The 17,541-nt window shown below is 34.0% G+C and overlaps 1 protein-coding gene across 1 annotated transcript in view; it reads right to left on the reverse strand.

Annotated features, from left to right (window-relative positions):
• Nucleotides 1–3,874: 3,874 nt before the first annotated feature.
• Nucleotides 3,875–17,541, reverse strand: part of LOC102807102 (uncharacterized) — a 98,302-nt gene continuing 84,635 nt past the window's right edge. Inside the window, exons 6-13 of the mRNA XM_006815922.3 lie at nucleotides 16,560–16,920; nucleotides 14,967–15,049; nucleotides 14,590–14,816; nucleotides 13,152–13,314; nucleotides 12,013–12,134; nucleotides 10,543–11,524; nucleotides 8,847–9,060; nucleotides 3,875–8,728 (exon numbers count right to left, since the gene is read on the reverse strand). Coding sequence (XP_006815985.2) covers nucleotides 8,379–8,728; nucleotides 8,847–9,060; nucleotides 10,543–11,524; nucleotides 12,013–12,134; nucleotides 13,152–13,314; nucleotides 14,590–14,816; nucleotides 14,967–15,049; nucleotides 16,560–16,920 — 2,502 coding nt within the window. The 3' untranslated portion in view covers nucleotides 3,875–8,378. The remainder of the gene's footprint in view (nucleotides 8,729–8,846; nucleotides 9,061–10,542; nucleotides 11,525–12,012; nucleotides 12,135–13,151; nucleotides 13,315–14,589; nucleotides 14,817–14,966; nucleotides 15,050–16,559; nucleotides 16,921–17,541) is intronic.

The following is a 17,541-nucleotide window of genomic DNA, read 5'->3' on the forward strand; positions in this document are numbered from 1 at the left end:
GCGGAGCTTATCATATGAGTGAATGGTCAATAACAAGCAGTCTGTCGACTGAGATAGCTCCGCTGTTAGCAATGCACATTTCAATTAAAGAACACAAGATACCATTAGAAAATGAACAATATGTAAAGTATTAAATCGGACTTGCTGTTCAACAAGAATTCAAAAATATCACTTTTTAGCTCCGCTGTCGACTTTGTCGAGCGAAGCTTATCATATGAGTGACTGTCCGTCGTCGTCTGTGTCAATGTTTACTTTTTCGACTTCTTGAAAACTACAAGCCTGAATGCTTTGATACTTGGTGTACCTTGGGTAGACCTCTCTCAGATTTGTTCATTTTGTGATGATATCTTTATTTCTATAATTTTAATGAATATTTTTATCATTTTTGGTGAAAAGTGATATTTTTGAATTCTTGTTGAAAACTGCAGGACCGATTACTTTGATATTACATATATAGGCACTACATGTGGACCTCTCAGATTTGTTCATTTCGTGATGATATCTTTATTTCTATAATTTTAATGAATATTTTTATCATTTTGGGTGAAAAGTGATATTTTCGAATTCTTGTTGAAAACTGCAAGTCAGATTGCTTTGATACTATACATATTGTTCATTTTCAAATGATATGTAATATGCATTGCTAACAGCGGAGCTATTTCAGCCGACAGGCTGTTATAAAAAATGACAAAGATAATTGAATATCATCACTAAATAAACAAATCTGAGAGGGGTCTACTCGAGGTACCTATATGTATAGTATCAAAACAATCAGACTTGTAGTTTTTAACAAGTCGAAAACATCATTTTTTACCAAAAATGACAAAAACATTCACCAAAATTAGAGAATTAAAGAAATCATGAAGTGAACAAATAAGTATGATCAGCTCTGGTCGACAGTGGAGCTAAAAAAAAAACATAATCTGCATTTTTGGCATGTATGATGCATATACTCTAGATTGATGCATCAAATGATTAATGACAATTACATTGTTCTATAATATGATATAAAACTTTAAAGATGCAAGAAACAAGATGGCAATACATGTTGAGCCGTTTATAAACTGTAAAATATTGTATTATCTGACATTACCGGTAGCAATCACCAATGTGAATGGGACAAGAAGAATTTAGGAATGATGCATGGTTTGGAGGGTTGGTAGTAGTGCCATTTTTAGCTAACAAAATAAATGATGAAATTTCCTTGATTACACTTTTGTGACCATGCAGTTTTGTAAACAGCATAAAATAAAGCCAAATTGTGCTCAAAACTCAAATCCATGAAAATGGTGATTTTTTGCATCATTTACCATTAGTTACTTTGGTGAAAAGTTTTCGGCACATTACAAAATTTTATTTGGTAATATGTAAACATTATTTAGTTATAAGATAATTGAGGTACAGTAGTCGAGAATTATTAGGACACTAACTCGTGGCAGAACTGAGACAAGTGATTGTCAGTCTGGCAACAATTTTATTTTCAACTTCTAGAATGCTATATCTTCAACTTTACATATTTTTTGATTAAGGTAGAAGCCTACTCATAAATTAAAAAACCCAGAATTTATTCATTTTGCAATAAATTCTACTTATGGTTATTGATCTAAAAAAAGTTGGCGGGGTCACCAGCCTTTTTTTTTGGAGAAATTGATGGTTGTATTTTAGTGGAAAGTCGCTATTTTGACACTAACACTTTTACCATAGGTTCCTATGGCAGAGATATTATGCAATATCTCAAAATCTAGCCTGTTTATTGTTAATGGAGTACTTTTTGTTCTGAATTATTTAAAAAATCTGGGTTTTAAAAAGTGTCAAAAAATGCAATTTTTCTTTAACATTGTGTTCTATGGAATTGTTCTAAAAATAGCAATTTTCAAGAAATATTAGAACACGTTTCTCAAAAAGCACAACTGTAACACACAAAATAATGCTATTTCATTGTACCATGAGACGTTAGTTTCATGATTGTACATAATAAACTAATGAACATTGTCATGCGATTTATGACCAAGTTTGTCAAAAATTATGACTAGGTTTCTACCTTTAAAAAAATGCTTTATGTCTCTAATTTAAGCAAATTTTGTAGTCATTTTTGACTTCTTATTAGTCTTTTAGTGTGAGCTTAGTCCTTTTGTTACATTTAGGGAACACTAATTCACAGCTGAACATTTCAACCAGAGTTGATGAATTCTCTACTTGGGTACTATTAAATTCATGCTTATCAGATAAACATTTATAATAGAATTTAAACAAAGTCATGGTCATGTCTCCCCACTATGATGTTTATGTAATTATGCATGCTCTTGCAAGGCTCTGCTAAAAACAGAGCCAAATCAACGGTCAGGTCTCTTGTTTAAACTTGCATCTTTATAGGCAGTTTTTTTTTTTTTTTAAATCTAAGAACGCCTAGAAAGAACTCCGGTGTGCTGAGACGTATTAAAGATAATTAAAAATTAGCCTTTCAAAGAAGAAGCTTGGCAATTAATAAGGTCTGTGCAATGTCAGTCTATCAATTACCAAGTTTTACTGAAGTGGTTAGATTAGTACTCCATCGGATACAAGTGTAAAAACAGAAATTTGTCTAATTATGCAAATTAGTTGATTAATGTGCACAGATTTATAATCAAAACTAATCGGGTCTGTGCATAGTCCTAGAGCATCTATGTACCAAGTTCATTGAAACAGAATAAGTACTTGGAATATCAGCAGAAAAGCCGCAAATTAGGTATTTAATGTGCAGACTTTAACTATGACATCCATGTACAAAGTTTCATTGAAATGTTATTAGTAGCCAAAAATTGTATAATCATTATGCATGGTTTCAACCAAAAGTTCATCAAATCTGCATATCAGCCCAGATTATCTATGTAAGTGGCTCTTTACACACATGCATACAGACGCACTAAATGCAAAGACTCCCATTGTGTGCTTCGCGCACAGGAGTCAGAAACTGAGTTATCGCAACCACAAGAAAAAGTTTTGACACCAAGACCTTCATTTACTATAAGGAATATTTAAATTATCAATATACGTGTATAACCAGAACACGTCAGGTGGTTAGCCTAGTCTCAGCACTGATCAAAAAGTAAGACCGGGATAATTAAAATGTTTTGTTTGGTAGTATTGCCATCATGTGGTTAAAGGGTGGCAGTCGTTGTGCCGCGTCCTGTTTGCTATGGGATTCATAGCAATGTATATCACGCTTTAATGTGCTGTAGATGAAAGATTGAATCAAAACGAAGTACATGTATGGTTACATGATACTGTACATTCAGAGGATTTATCACAAATGTGACTGCCAGTAAATTTCTGACTTGAAACTCTACAACTGCTTTGAGAGCATTTATAGTTTGGGATACTATAGATAATATTTGATAGTCTAAAATTCTGAGGGGGGAAAAAAATGGGGGAATTCTTGTTTCAATTAGTGTTGGAACAAATGTTAATTGTTGGTCAAATACACACCAAATAGGAGGGTGAAATGTTCACAAGCATTTGGGTTCACTGATTAGCAGTGATATTTGAATTGTACATTTCAGACTAGCAAACGTGTCAAATAGTTCCTAAATAGACACTACAACTTTAATGTTGTAGTTGTTTTTGTACTTGTAATTGGTCTGAGATATGAGAAAGAACAAATCTGCCATTTTTAATTTAATGAATTGTGAAACAAAAATCTTGCCAGTAAATTTCAATTGCGCATCTTCCCCTTATATCTTGCTCAAACCATGGTTACTAGAAGAAACAACTATGCTCAAAACAAGAAATTACCGGTACTACGAATGGACCTTGATCACTCAGTGTTTTGATGGCTGAGTAGTGTTTCAATACTACATACTTGGTGGACAATTGTTAGCATTGACATGTGAACCCATTCCAAATGGAAAACGAGTCTTTATTCAAATATGTTAACCCCTCAATTATACAGTCCATCCAGTGGAACACAAGAAAAGAACACAACAGCTCATCATGAAAACAGTTTTACTTAAATGTATAAATTAATTACTTTATTTACAAGAGGCTTTTTTTGTTACAAAAATGCCATTTTGTTGATATTGCCAACAATGGACTAAGGATTTGATGTGGATACAATAATGGAGTTCAACATCTGCCTCAGCCTATATTCATACCACACTCTGACTACTTTCAATAATAACCCTCACCCCGTATTAAAACTAGAATGTTTAATCTCGGCCCAACTAAGATTATAATAGTATATATAGCAAACATTGGCACCTCATAACACAACTATATTAAAACAATCTAAAATGGAATGAAATCAAATCTCAGTCTGTAAATGAAGAAATTCTGTAAGAAAAGATTAAACAGATGTCTGTCTGCTCTCACACTACTAAAATCACACTACAAAAGATGTTTTTCTAAACAGAAAAAAATTTCATTTGCTCTAAAAGTTCACAATTTGAAAATAAATACTGTGATGTTGTCCACATTGCATGGAGCATATATGCTGTGTCTGACCTGGACACTGTTATGGAAGGAGTAACCCTTATTAGGTCAAGTCAATGTAAAATTTACATGGAGACTGGCAGGATAAGGGTTAAAACCTTGTGTTCATTATCAGCATCATAACAAGTGAAAAAACAGGAAAATCTAAAAGAATGCAGGTTTATCTCCAAAGGAATGCGAATAAAGCAATATTTATAATAAAAAAAGACTGGGCTAAAGGTGAACCAGCTATGCCAGCATTAAGCTAGGTGAGGCAGCGTGTTCAGTTTACACTCCCACACACCATCATATGCATTGCAATTAATTCTCAGTACAACAAAAAATGTACACAGGAAAGACGAAAGGCATGAAGCATATTTTTCTCATCTGACTAAAAAGTGAAACATGATTTTAGACATTCTTGTACTTTTCATTTTACCTTTTAATTAACAAGATGAACAGATAATTGTAAGAAATAAAATGACTAAAGGAATTAATCCTGCAAGAGAAAACCATATGTAAATGTTATTTCAGTTTAGATGGACAGGAAAATACCACCTCACCTGGCAGACATAGATGACATTTGGAGACAACTTGCACAGGGAAGGTAGAAGTCGTATGTTATTTTCATCTACAATATTGATAACCAAGAAAAGTGATATAATATTTGTTTCATTAGATACACACATGTCAGGGCATGTGTTTCTCTATAATAGACAAAATTCAGTATTCTACTTGCAGGTCCTGACTGCCACCATACCATACTTTCTGTATGCCATTTTTTTTGCATGTGCAAGTCACAACAAATGTTTTGGCGGGTATTTCAAGCACACCAACTTGCATTAACCCGTTCATGAACTTCTAATGTAGAAAGTTTGGTAAGCATCAAACAGTAAAATCTGCACTGGTTTAGTGTTGGTTTTATAGAAACTGTGGTGGCGGTTTGTGACAAATGTTATTTTTCTAATTCAACACTGTGGTCAACATTAATATGAAAATAATTATCAAAAGTATAAAGGAAATGGTGTTGTAAAAAAAAAGTGTAAGGTCTCCAGCACAATGATGTAGGTGTTACACTGATCAATTTTAGAGACAAAATAATTGCTTCATCGGTCATACAAACATAATTTGAAATGTTATATTATTCAGGAATCTATTTAAGGAAAAATAATCACATTTGTATTAAATTTGGTACGTATACAAAAACTGAGTCACCAAGCAACTTCACCAATGTGAATAAATTCAAAACAACCGCTGTTTGAAATCTACGAGGATAATATAAAATTATAAAACTTATAAGAATAATTGTAATACTTATGGAATGAAGCTATATACTTACCAGTTGAGGTAATTATGATTATCAAAACAGTTGGGAGATGTGGTTAAGGTGATATCTGTACTTGCACATCTCCCATTAATTTGTAATGACCTAAGAATCAACAATATAAATCATCTCAACTTGGTAGTAAACAACTCCATAACTTAATTATGCTATTCCCATGATAGAGAGAGAGTTATTGTTTTGATCATTGTCTTATCTGCTTGGCACCACAGAAATGTTAGATGATTATACTTCCCTAATAGTTAAGCGAAGGTAACCGATATATACACACTCTATTAAGCCCCTTTACTGCATGTTTTGGAATACAACACCAGTGTCTGTTACACTGTATTACAGTAAAAGACAAATGCATGAATGAAAACCATGTCTTAGTGTTACTCTACAAAACATGCAAGGACATTAAAAGATGAATTACAACAAAAGACAAATCAACCTCAGTCTGTTTAGTGGTTAACTATACAAATCAATGTCAACTAATTGTGTCTCGATATATTAGGTAGACCAGCTAGTGTTCACAATTGTTTCATCAATGGGGATTTGTGTCAGAGGACTCCCAGAACTTGTGCTATAAGTACAGAATAATATCCACTTTCATCAATCAGAAGTAGCACATAAATTTAAATTTTTCAGCACATTCCATCAGTGCAAGCCTTTGCCATGCATTATTTCTGTTACAGAGTGTACTTTTCTTTTGTTGAGTTATATGATACCTAATTTTCAGGCTTTATTTTTTATAAATGAATTGAGCAGAATTGATACAATATGATTATTATTGCATGCATGGGAACAAGAAAAAGGATCAATTAAATATTCACAGTTCAAGAATTAGTTGTTTTCCCAAGATCACAGTTTCATTTCTTTTTAATACCTTATATTCTTCTCTAAAATAAATAAAAAATAAACATAAGTTAACTCCATTATTTATCCTATGTAGCAAACAGTTCTTTCATCGGCAAAAAAAAATACATACCAGTATGTACAAGTATTGACTGTTCACAAAATAGTTTTTAATATTAATATTATTGAAGTTATGAAATCTCTACAAGAAATTCTGAATAATTAGCATCCAAAAAAAACCTACTAGACGGAAATGTGCGTCCTTCAGTGCATCAACATAGAGGACATGTACATCCCTCAACATTAAAGTTGTCAACCAATTCCTCTCAGCAATTATATTTAAAATGTTCATGGAGTTAAGTACTCTTCAAAGCTTTAAAAAACCCAAGTTAGGGAGTACTTGCATTTCCATCTTCATCACCAAGTATACATAGCCCTTCAGTCACAGTTAAGAAACCATTGCAATCCTGTGACACTAGAAATGCATCCAGTGGTGAAAAACTAATTTACATAGACCAAACAAGAAGGAAATCTTGCTCAAAATTTACTTACATTTTTTTGGTTTAAATTTTGCACAGTTTTTTTATATATATATTTTGAATTTGATATGAGGCAATGTGTACAAATTCTTATTGTTATTCTCTTAAGTCCGGGCATGACAAAAATAAATACTAAAAACCTATGAATGAATATCTCTTGTCTGTATAAAAAGGTTCTACAGGAAGCCATAATGTGAGTGTTTTCTCTCAAACTAAGCGCTATAAATACAAAACATGTGCAATATTGAAATACTTCAGTAATATATATATATATGATACAACTATGGCATGTTGAGTTCACAACAAAAATGTTTATAACTTTTTAAAATATCAAAAACAATATGACAAGCAAGATAAGTATAGTCAAATTTGTCAATATTATTACCACAGTAGGCCACAGTTGCATCAACTATTAATGCTCATGTGACCACAGATAGACCAATCATACACAAGATATGTGACCATTAAATTCTGATTGGCTCAAATTAGTCATGTGATTTTTTTAATGAGCAGCTCTTTCTCTCACTACTAAAAATCAGTGCTACGTTGAAATGAAAACATTAACAATGTATGTAACATATATATTAGTAAATATCCCTGTAAAATAAGATTTCCTTCCAACTTTATTTCCTCAAGGAGATGACTGAATTATTTCCTTGTAACTGTCTTTACTATATCATTTTGTGGCACAATTAGCAACCCCTTTGTGGAAACAAATCTTTCATTTAAAACTCTTCAGTACCTCTTTGTTATAATGGTAAAGCTATAAGTAGGTAGAATCAGTTGATGACATTTGTAGCCAGCTTGAGCCTAGCTTCAAACATATCTTATCAAGATAGATAGAGGGCGACAAACTCACAAGTTGTACTGTGCATGGGTTCACAGACAGTCTATGTTCATCACTAACTCAATTGCATCTTACTTCTGAGTAGGGGCCTATTGATTGAAGATGTGCTTCAAAGCTCACAATGTTTGTATTCCCTGAGTTTGAAAGCAAAATACACACAGTGCTTTGGGCATAGTTATTCAATACATAGATATACATAATTTGCCTTTAAGGACAATAAATACAATAGGCATCGTAGGTATAGAAGTATTAAAATAGAATTTCTGTATGCTGCTTTCTCAGACCATTATTCACAAAAAAACGCAGCATATTTAATAGAATAAAATAGAATAAATTGGCCTATGTTAAAAACACATGCGTACAGCCACTACATTGTTTCATCACTCTGTCTCAGTAAGAGTTGATGAGACTCTATTGTCTTTGGCTGGCTAGAGGGCTGTGGTATTGTAATTGGTTGGCTCTGCTGTATTGGTAATCGGATTGCCACAGGCTGAATAGTCAATGATGGTGGTGCTTTGCCAGACTCCTGTTTCAGTAGATTCGGCTGTAACTGTTGCATGTTGGGAAATATTTGACTAGCTGCAACTATATTAGCAAGCTGATGATGCTGTGTCTGTAGTTGTGGCATTGGAGACTGCTGGGATGTCAACGACTGATGCTGTTTATAAATCTGTTTCTGGAAGTTTGTGTTGGCTCTTGCAGCAGATGATGATTTACCTGAAAGATATATATATTAAAAATATTAAAACTAACCAATTTGAAAGTCAAACTAGCAGATAGTTGTTTGTGTGATCATATGTTTGCTGTCAAAAAGTTGGTGTACTGACCAACTTACCAGTTTGAGTGAACATTGATGAATTAAAATGTCCACTGTTATTAGGTGAAGCCTCAGTAGAACTTGTAATAGTGATAGGAGATGGAGTACTGTTTCTGCTGGGGCTGATAGTTACTGTTGGAAAATGATTTACTTTCAGATTGATTGCTGATGGTGATGGTATGATACCATTCGGTAGAGGTGACTGGACAGAGATCTGTGGACTTATTGAACCCTACATGAAAAAACACATAAAATCAATGTCTCTGATACATACATGTACAGTGCTTTATCAATATACAACACATACATGGAATGGTATGCTAAATAGTTCAGGAGAAAAGAAGTAATTAAATATGCAAATGAGATCAATTGAAATTGATTCCCACATACAAGTAAATTTTCTTAGAGCAGAACAATAATAGCAAAAAATAATCGTGTTTATAGAAGACCATATTTTGTTTTGAAATTCATCATAAAGTGCTTCAAGAAATCATTATTATGTACTGCATGCAAATAATCAAACCAACCGCAAACAACTCTGAACTCTTTATGAAGTTAATTTCATTAAGAATTCACAAGAGGTTCTTGAAATATATCTGAAAAATCAAAATAACTATTTATTGTCATTTAAATTAGGTAATTAGTATGTACATATTTTTACTGTGGATTATCCTTGTGCAACAATGTATCAAATTCATTGAAATTTCATTTTTTAACTACCCAGATAACAGCAGAATAATACATGTATACCACATCACCTGTTGACACTGAAAATAAATCTATAACATAGTGAAACTATTACACCCTTGCCCATTGAGGATCAATATTGAATAACAAATTGATGGATTGATGGATACAAACTAATGATGCATGATATTTTCTTTACATGCCAAAGTGAAACAAAATCCTAGCCAACTGTTCCGCAATTAATACCACATGTACTGCATTAATCTCATGTCCCTTGTAAAATGAGCAGCCTGACTGTAGATATAGCTCCACTGTTTCAGACACATAATAAGAAAGAAATATCAAATCAATCTGTCTAGCCATTTTGAAGATAACATAAATACCGGTAATGAAAAAACTGTAGTTATTGACACTAACTTGACATTCTGATAGATGAATGAACCAAATCAATCTGACAGTGATCCATGTGCATGTAAGGTACCAACATATAGAATTCACTTGGTGGTTTTCAAAAAGACGCCAGAAATTACCAAAAAATATCCACTGAAATATGAGAACTAAAATCATCATCATGAAAACCAACACATCAGAGAGGTCCACAAACAGATTATTTTCAATAAAAAGTAATTTTTTATCAAAATTGACATAAATATTTACTAAAATTAGGATTTATTCACAAATCTGAGTGAGGTTCATCCAATGAGTCTACAAATAAAATATCAAAGCAATTGAAATAGCCAGTTTTAAGAAGTTATTGATATAATATCTAAGTTTGAAATTATTAACCACAAGAAAACGTTTTATAACAAGAACAGACATTCCTCTCATATACCTTGACCCTCACATCTATGATTATACGGACAAGGTAAAAATGGTGTTAGGAGTGAACAAAAATTAATTCTTTTACTGGAAAAGGAGTGGAACTATAGAGTGGCTGAGTGGCTCTCTTGGTTTTACAGTAGTGAAAACACTGATTACAATTTACAGTATGTTATATACAAGTAACTAGTTACTGTAATATACTTACAGGTCGAAAGTTAGGGCTTGGTGTCATTGACATTGAACCAGGACTAGGTTGTGCAGAAGGGGGTCCACTGCTTGTAGTGTCAAATGAACTATCTGTCCTGTTCAGATTTGAACTAGCCATAGAGCCCTGACGAGCAGCATGTATCCGTGTTGTATTACTCTGCTTCCCACTTTTGTTCCGAGACCTTGCATTTGTTTTGTTTGCATTGGCAGCTTTAGCCACAGGTACACTACTTTGTTTCATGTCACCCATGGTGCATATAACATTTCCTTGCATACTTGAGCCAATACTGGCATGGAAGTTAGCACTACTTAAGTTTGCTAGTTGTGCAGTAGTAGTTATGGGAACAGTAGTATGAAACTGTAGACGAGCCTGTGCATTATTCACTGCAGCCAGTTGTCCAATGTTTGAAGTCACAATTTGTCCTGTGTTGGTGGCAAGCACATGTGGACTTCCAGTATTCACTCCGTTAATAACTTGACCTGGAGTTAATCCATTGTTAACATTTGCATCTATATTTGTAACAACAATACTTAAGTCTTTTATAAGATTTCCTGTACTGCTTGATAAGATAGCATTTTGTCCCATTTCTGGGTAGGTAGCAGTATTTATGTTGAATCCACTGCCACTTCCACTTTGAAGAGGTATTGTCAATGGCGCTAGACTGTTACTCGTAGTGGTCAAGCCTGGCATCACACTTGCCTGGCTGATTGTGCTGTTACTGCCACTCTTCCGCCGTGATTTACTCTTCGACATGGAAGCACTTAATCCGTCTTTAGATTTTCCTTGTTTACTATTAGACTTTGATTTCTTGGAACTGTTTTGTGTTTTGTTCAATGGTCCATTTGCCATTATTGGTGTAAAGTTCCCACTCATAGCACTTATGGCAGTTGAATAGGTTGGTAAACCTTTATCCACTGGAACTGCTTGTGTCACAGGGCTACCTAGTGTTGAAGTTTTAAGACTGGAAATACACATTTTTCTGCAAGTTAACGAAACCAAGACATAGTAAAGAAGTTGATTTTGACAATCCCAATTATAAACATTTCAAGTTTTATAAAATAGTTTGGTAATCATAATGAACTGATGTACTATGTATGGGAATAAGTGTGAACAGAATTGAACCCATGCTGGTTTTACCATGCAACCTCATTTTAACATAATGGCTGTTCGTCAGCCTTTTTGAATTAGATCCATAAAATCAAAATGACAAGAAGGAAAACCCTATAGATGTAAAAATCTTGAATAGAATCCATTCAAACAAAAGAAGATAGAAACATTGATGGTACTGCTATCATCTCAGATACTTGTGTGAAACTATACCACTGTAACACTGATGGATCTCACCATGTACTAGCATTTTTATACCCCATAAGTAACAACCAAGGTTCTATGTAACTTCTTGTATTATTTATAACTCAGTGGTTATGGTGGTAGCTCCCGTTAAAATGCGCCCCAGTGGTTACTTACTTGAATGGTGGGGGATGTAGATGTCTTTCCACCAATGACATTAACGAAGATCTGACATAATCAGATTTCCTATTAAACACGTAACATCCTCTACCCATCAACCGTGCACCAAATGTACATACCTGAGAAGTAAACACAATATTTATTGTATTAACACATTGTCTGCTTAAGTTTCCATGAATGTAATGGGAAATGATGTCCAATTGGTCCAAAACTGATGCACCAAATAGTTAACATTTAGAACACAAAACAGTAATGAAATTTATCGCTGCTATTTTTATGTTTCTCATAGTGAATTATAATTTAGTCAGGGGTATTGTTTTAAAGTTGAATGATTTAAAGGATTAACACTGAAATTTGAGTGCCAAAAACAGGTACACCTAGATACCTATCTGGTTATATACATAGCATTGTTCAATGGTTATATGTACTCGGGTGGCCATTTGGTTTCACTCTGGAAAATGTTGCATACGTCTCACTCAATGGGTATTGAATGAAACATGTTTTTAGGGTAATCTTGCTGCTGGTTACTTTCAACTAGTACAACCCAGAGGCCAGTAAATAAAGAATATTCAGCTTCCTGTGATGATGAAATATACTACATAAATGCAGTACCTCATGTGTGAGTTATCACCAGAGAGGATTTGAACTGGCATAAGCATTTTGCTAAAATCAGCTTTCATGATCAGTTGCCTCCAGACACAGATTTTTATTTGAGTGATTATGTTCCTCATATAATATTTTTATTCTTATTTAGTTCTATGTTCAATTAATGCTAATCATCAGCGGATTTGACCATTTTTGTGTGTGTGTTTTTGTGTATGGGTCATTGTTATATTCACCAAAAAGTGGACAATAAAACTACATTTGTTATATTTTTTACCATAACCTTAGAGAAGTGTCAAAGATTTCACTGAGCAGAAGCAAAGAAAATTTAGTTCCATGGTATGCACACTTCAGTGATTTACCGACAGTTCTACAGCTGGCTCTATCTGATACTTGGGATTAAACTTGTAATATCATCAGTTGAAGTAGTTGTAGGTAAATCATAAATGTGTGTTGCATGTTCATAAATCATGCAGACACACAACAAACCAGTATGATAATACTGCCCTCTGGTGGCAATAATGTAAACTTACCGCAGCAGGTTTGGGATGATGATTTGTATATGGACAGTTTAGATTATCTGTTTCATCAGCACCATCTATTTCAGCATCACTGCCGAGTTTGTTATCAGTACTACTTGTGGCAGTATTCAATGAATGACTTAGCACACCTGTAGGCGTTGACGGTAAAGGTCTTCTGAAATAAATTTAAGACATTAGTATTGGGATTATCATCTGTTAATAATTACATATGCACAGAGCCTACAAATTGGGAAACACTGGGATGTCATGTACAGGTCCGTAAGAATGACTCAGATATCAATAATACGTGTATCAAAAGCGAAATGTTGAAATGGTATAAAATACTATCAGCATGGAAACCAATGTAAAAACACTGGCACCGGATGTTAAGACTTGTCTTCAGTTTGGGTTTTAGCAGTTAAACACAAAAAGTCATTGAAAATGACACAGTCCCTGTTAAATTTTTAAAAGTTCTCTTTGTGCTCGTCATATTAAAGCGGAGGGGTTGTCGCGAGCGTGTTCTTGAAACTTGAGTTCCAAGTGGCGCATACAGATTGTTTATTTACATCAAAACACGTGTTCCATGTAGTAGTAATATGGTCAAAAATAAAAACAGCCATTATTCGGCCATCTTTGATCTGATTATGAAACACACTGATATATATGATGTATGTGCCAAATACGAATGAAAATGGTACATAAATTGTGGAAATATAGTAGTAAGGCCAAAAAGTCAGATGGCTGTCAATCGGCCATCCTTGACCAGATTTTGAAACAAATTGTCATGGACATGCATCCTAACATGTATAAAATACATGTATGTGCCAAATTTGAATGAAAACTGACAGAGCACGTCCAAGATACCGCATAAAAAAACAAAACAAGATGCCTGCCAGTCGACCATCTTTGACTAATTGCGAAATAAATCGTCATGAACATGTATTCTAACATGTATAATCTATGTACCAAGTTTAAATGACAACTGACAGAGCATGTCCAAAATACATTTTCAAAAAACAAGATGGCTGCCAGTCGGCCATTTTGAATTGAATCGCTAAACCACTGCATGTGCATATGTCCCACATAAGGTACTAGGCACATGCAAAGAATGAACGGAATCGGTCCACAGGATTCTGAAATATGACTCTGGACAGACTGACGCACGGTCGAACGAACACACGGACGGACAGACAGACTCAGGAACTCACGGACGGTCGGGGACATGTATCCTAACATGCATGATCTATGTACTAAATTTGAATGAAAACTGACAAAGCATGTCCAAAATACAACATTTTCAAAAAACAAGATGGCTGCCAGTCGGCCATCTTTGATCCAATTGTGATCCCCGTTTTCGGACTTCATTTTGACCATCAAGATACAAAACTGAAATATGACTGACATATAGGTTTATAATTCATGTGTTTTATTTCTGACTCTGTTTACTTACTTGTGTGTTAAAGAATTTGATGACTTTGATGGGGATGGAATTTTGTTTGCACTCTCATCTGTACTCGTCTTGTTATTAGCACTCTGTTGTGATTTTTTTTGCTGTAATAATTTGGCTTCATTCACTAGCTGCATTTCTTTTTCCCTCCTCGCTCGATGTTCAAGCAGTAAGTCATCAAACGGTTTCCTTCTACCAGCTACACCCCGCCTCAGTGAAAGTGCGTGTGTCTGTGCAAGAAGAAGATTGAAATGAAATGACAATGCAATAAAATCATTGTTTCAAAAATCATTCAGTTGAAGGCAGGACATGACAGACGGACTGATAGTGTAGAAACATACTAGGTAGTAATATTGGTAGAATGTGTAGTATGGCCATACCTTGCAAGTAAGTGATCTTGTACAGTGTTTTTGGATGTCTGATAACCAAACTCCACAATGTTTATTGGCATCAAATTCTCTATCTGTGAATATCAAGAACAAAACTTAGAATTCACTTGAATTAAAACAGCAGTTGTTGTGCCATGTCATGTACGATACAAGCTGCAACATACATATAAAATACACTGAATTTCAATACACTGAATTTGATCATATTATGCACATTAAAGTCTATGACACACTGTTGGATAGAAAACAAATAGATAACGTGCATTTTCCATAAGAATTATAGCTGACCACACTTAAATGTACATGCAAGATAACCTTGAATAAATTAGATGCAATAATTAGACAAAACTATTAGTAAAATGATGTAAAACAAGCCATGCATGGCACAGTCCCCGTTAGTTATCAAATTTAAGATATCTAGCTTTGTTTATAGTAATATAGCTGGAATATAACCATGTCAGGAATATGATTTTTTAACATTAAAATGATTGACATTTGTATCTGATCGTCAAACAAGTACTTGTCCATATTGAGAGATATTGCTCTGGAACAGCATTCAAAATCAGCCATTTTGAATGCATGTATATATATATAACATGATGTATAACGAATATATAAAATTTAATTATAATAAGTCAAAGCATTTAAGAGATATGACTCTAGAAGCCCAATCATTAAAACAAAATGGCCGCCAGTCAGCCATTTTGAATCCAATCTGAAAAATAAAAAGTTTGAATGAAATCCACACATAATTGCTTGATATTTGATAATTTTTTAGCACAAAAATGACCACCATTCGGCCATTTTGAATAGGATAGTCAAACCAATATATCTGTTTATCTAAGACATGATGTATAATGAATATTTAAAATTTGAAAATATTATCAGTCAAAACAAGTCGGAGATATGGGTCTAGAAGCCCATTCATTAAAACAAAATGGCAGCCAGACAGCCATTTTGAATCCGATCTGAAAAATAAATAATGTGCATCAGGAAACTGTAATGTCTAATATATGTACCAAGTTTGAACGAAATCCATCCATAAATGCCAGAAATGCTTGATATTTGATGATTGTTTAGCACAAAAAAGGCCACCATTTGGCCATTTTGAATAGAATCGTCAAACCAATACATCTGTCTATCTATGACATGATGTATAATGAATATTTAAAATTTGAACATAATCAGTGAAAGCAAGTCAGAGATATGGCACAAGAACCAGTCGGTCATTTTGAATCTTATCTGAAAAACAAAATTATTTGCATCAAGGTCCCATAATGTCTAATGTATATACCAAGTTTGAACATAATCCATCTGTAAACAGCTGAGAAATGGTTGATTTTTAAGATTTTTTAGCACAAAAATGGCCGCCATTCGGCCATCTTGAATCAGATTGTGAAACAAATTGACGTGCATATGTATAATATCATGTATGATGTATGTGTGAAGCTTGATTGTGATTGGTCCAGGCATCTCGAAGATACAGGTCCGGACGCACGCACGGACGCACGCACGAACACACTGAGGTCAAAACATAAGTCCCCGTTTTCGGACTGCGTCCGAACGGGGACTAATAACAATCACCTTTGCAGGGCAGTAATTTTCTGGGAGAATTTTTCTTGGTAGTTGAACTGCTTTTAGGCGTAGTACTTTTACTTGTGGGTGTAGCACTTTTACCACTTTGACTGTTTTTAGAGGTTGATGATCCACTCTTAGTTGACGGAGGAGTGCTTTTACTTGTTGATTTATTGGTTGGTGTACTATTTTTACTACTACTTGTACCATTTATTGCATCACTATTATTATTATTTGTTGCAATATTATTCTTCTTGTCTGTCATGGTCTGTGATTTCTTGAGATTAGCTAATTCTTCTAGTGCCCGTGAACTCCTCTCCATTTTGACAACAGGACTAGTATAGTTCTTTTTCGTCTGTGATGGCATAGTCTACAGAGAAAGGTTAGAAATTCACCAGTTTAAAATAAGCCTTATGCACGACCTCCAAAAGGTCACACATCTGATACTTTTTGGGGTACAAATTCTCTATGAGAATTTCTCAATTATTTCTTCCAAAATGCTAGCAGTTGTTAGTAATAATTGTTAATTTGCCAAAAATGGAGGTTATTGGGCAACAATACACCCAAAAAGTATACAGGAAGTGCGCCTTTTTTTCATGCATTCGACACTTAACCTCTGTAAGCCCCCCCCCCCCCCCCAATCACATTGCAGTATAAGCATGGTAAATAAGGCAAAATACTTTATATATGTTATTTAGTACATATATTATACAGATTTCAAATCGGTTTGGAATTGGCAGTGGTTACATGACTTTTAACTACCGGGGCTCGACATATTTGTCATTGTACGAGACAAAATATTATATTTGGCCACGACAGAAGTGGAGATGATTCATTCTGTTTCAGCAAATGAAATATTGTTGAAGAAACTACTTTATTTTAAGTTGTTTTGGTTTGATGTAAATGTCATCTCTGTTAACCTTTTTTGTGATGACAAAACAGAAAAGGTTTAAAGGTTATTCGTAATCACTACGTTTTTGGAATGAAATGC

The sequence above is a fragment of the Saccoglossus kowalevskii genome, chromosome 3 (assembly GCF_978046115.1).
Source record: "Saccoglossus kowalevskii chromosome 3, keSacKowa6.1, whole genome shotgun sequence".
NCBI classification, from domain to species: Eukaryota; Metazoa; Hemichordata; class Enteropneusta; family Harrimaniidae; genus Saccoglossus; species Saccoglossus kowalevskii.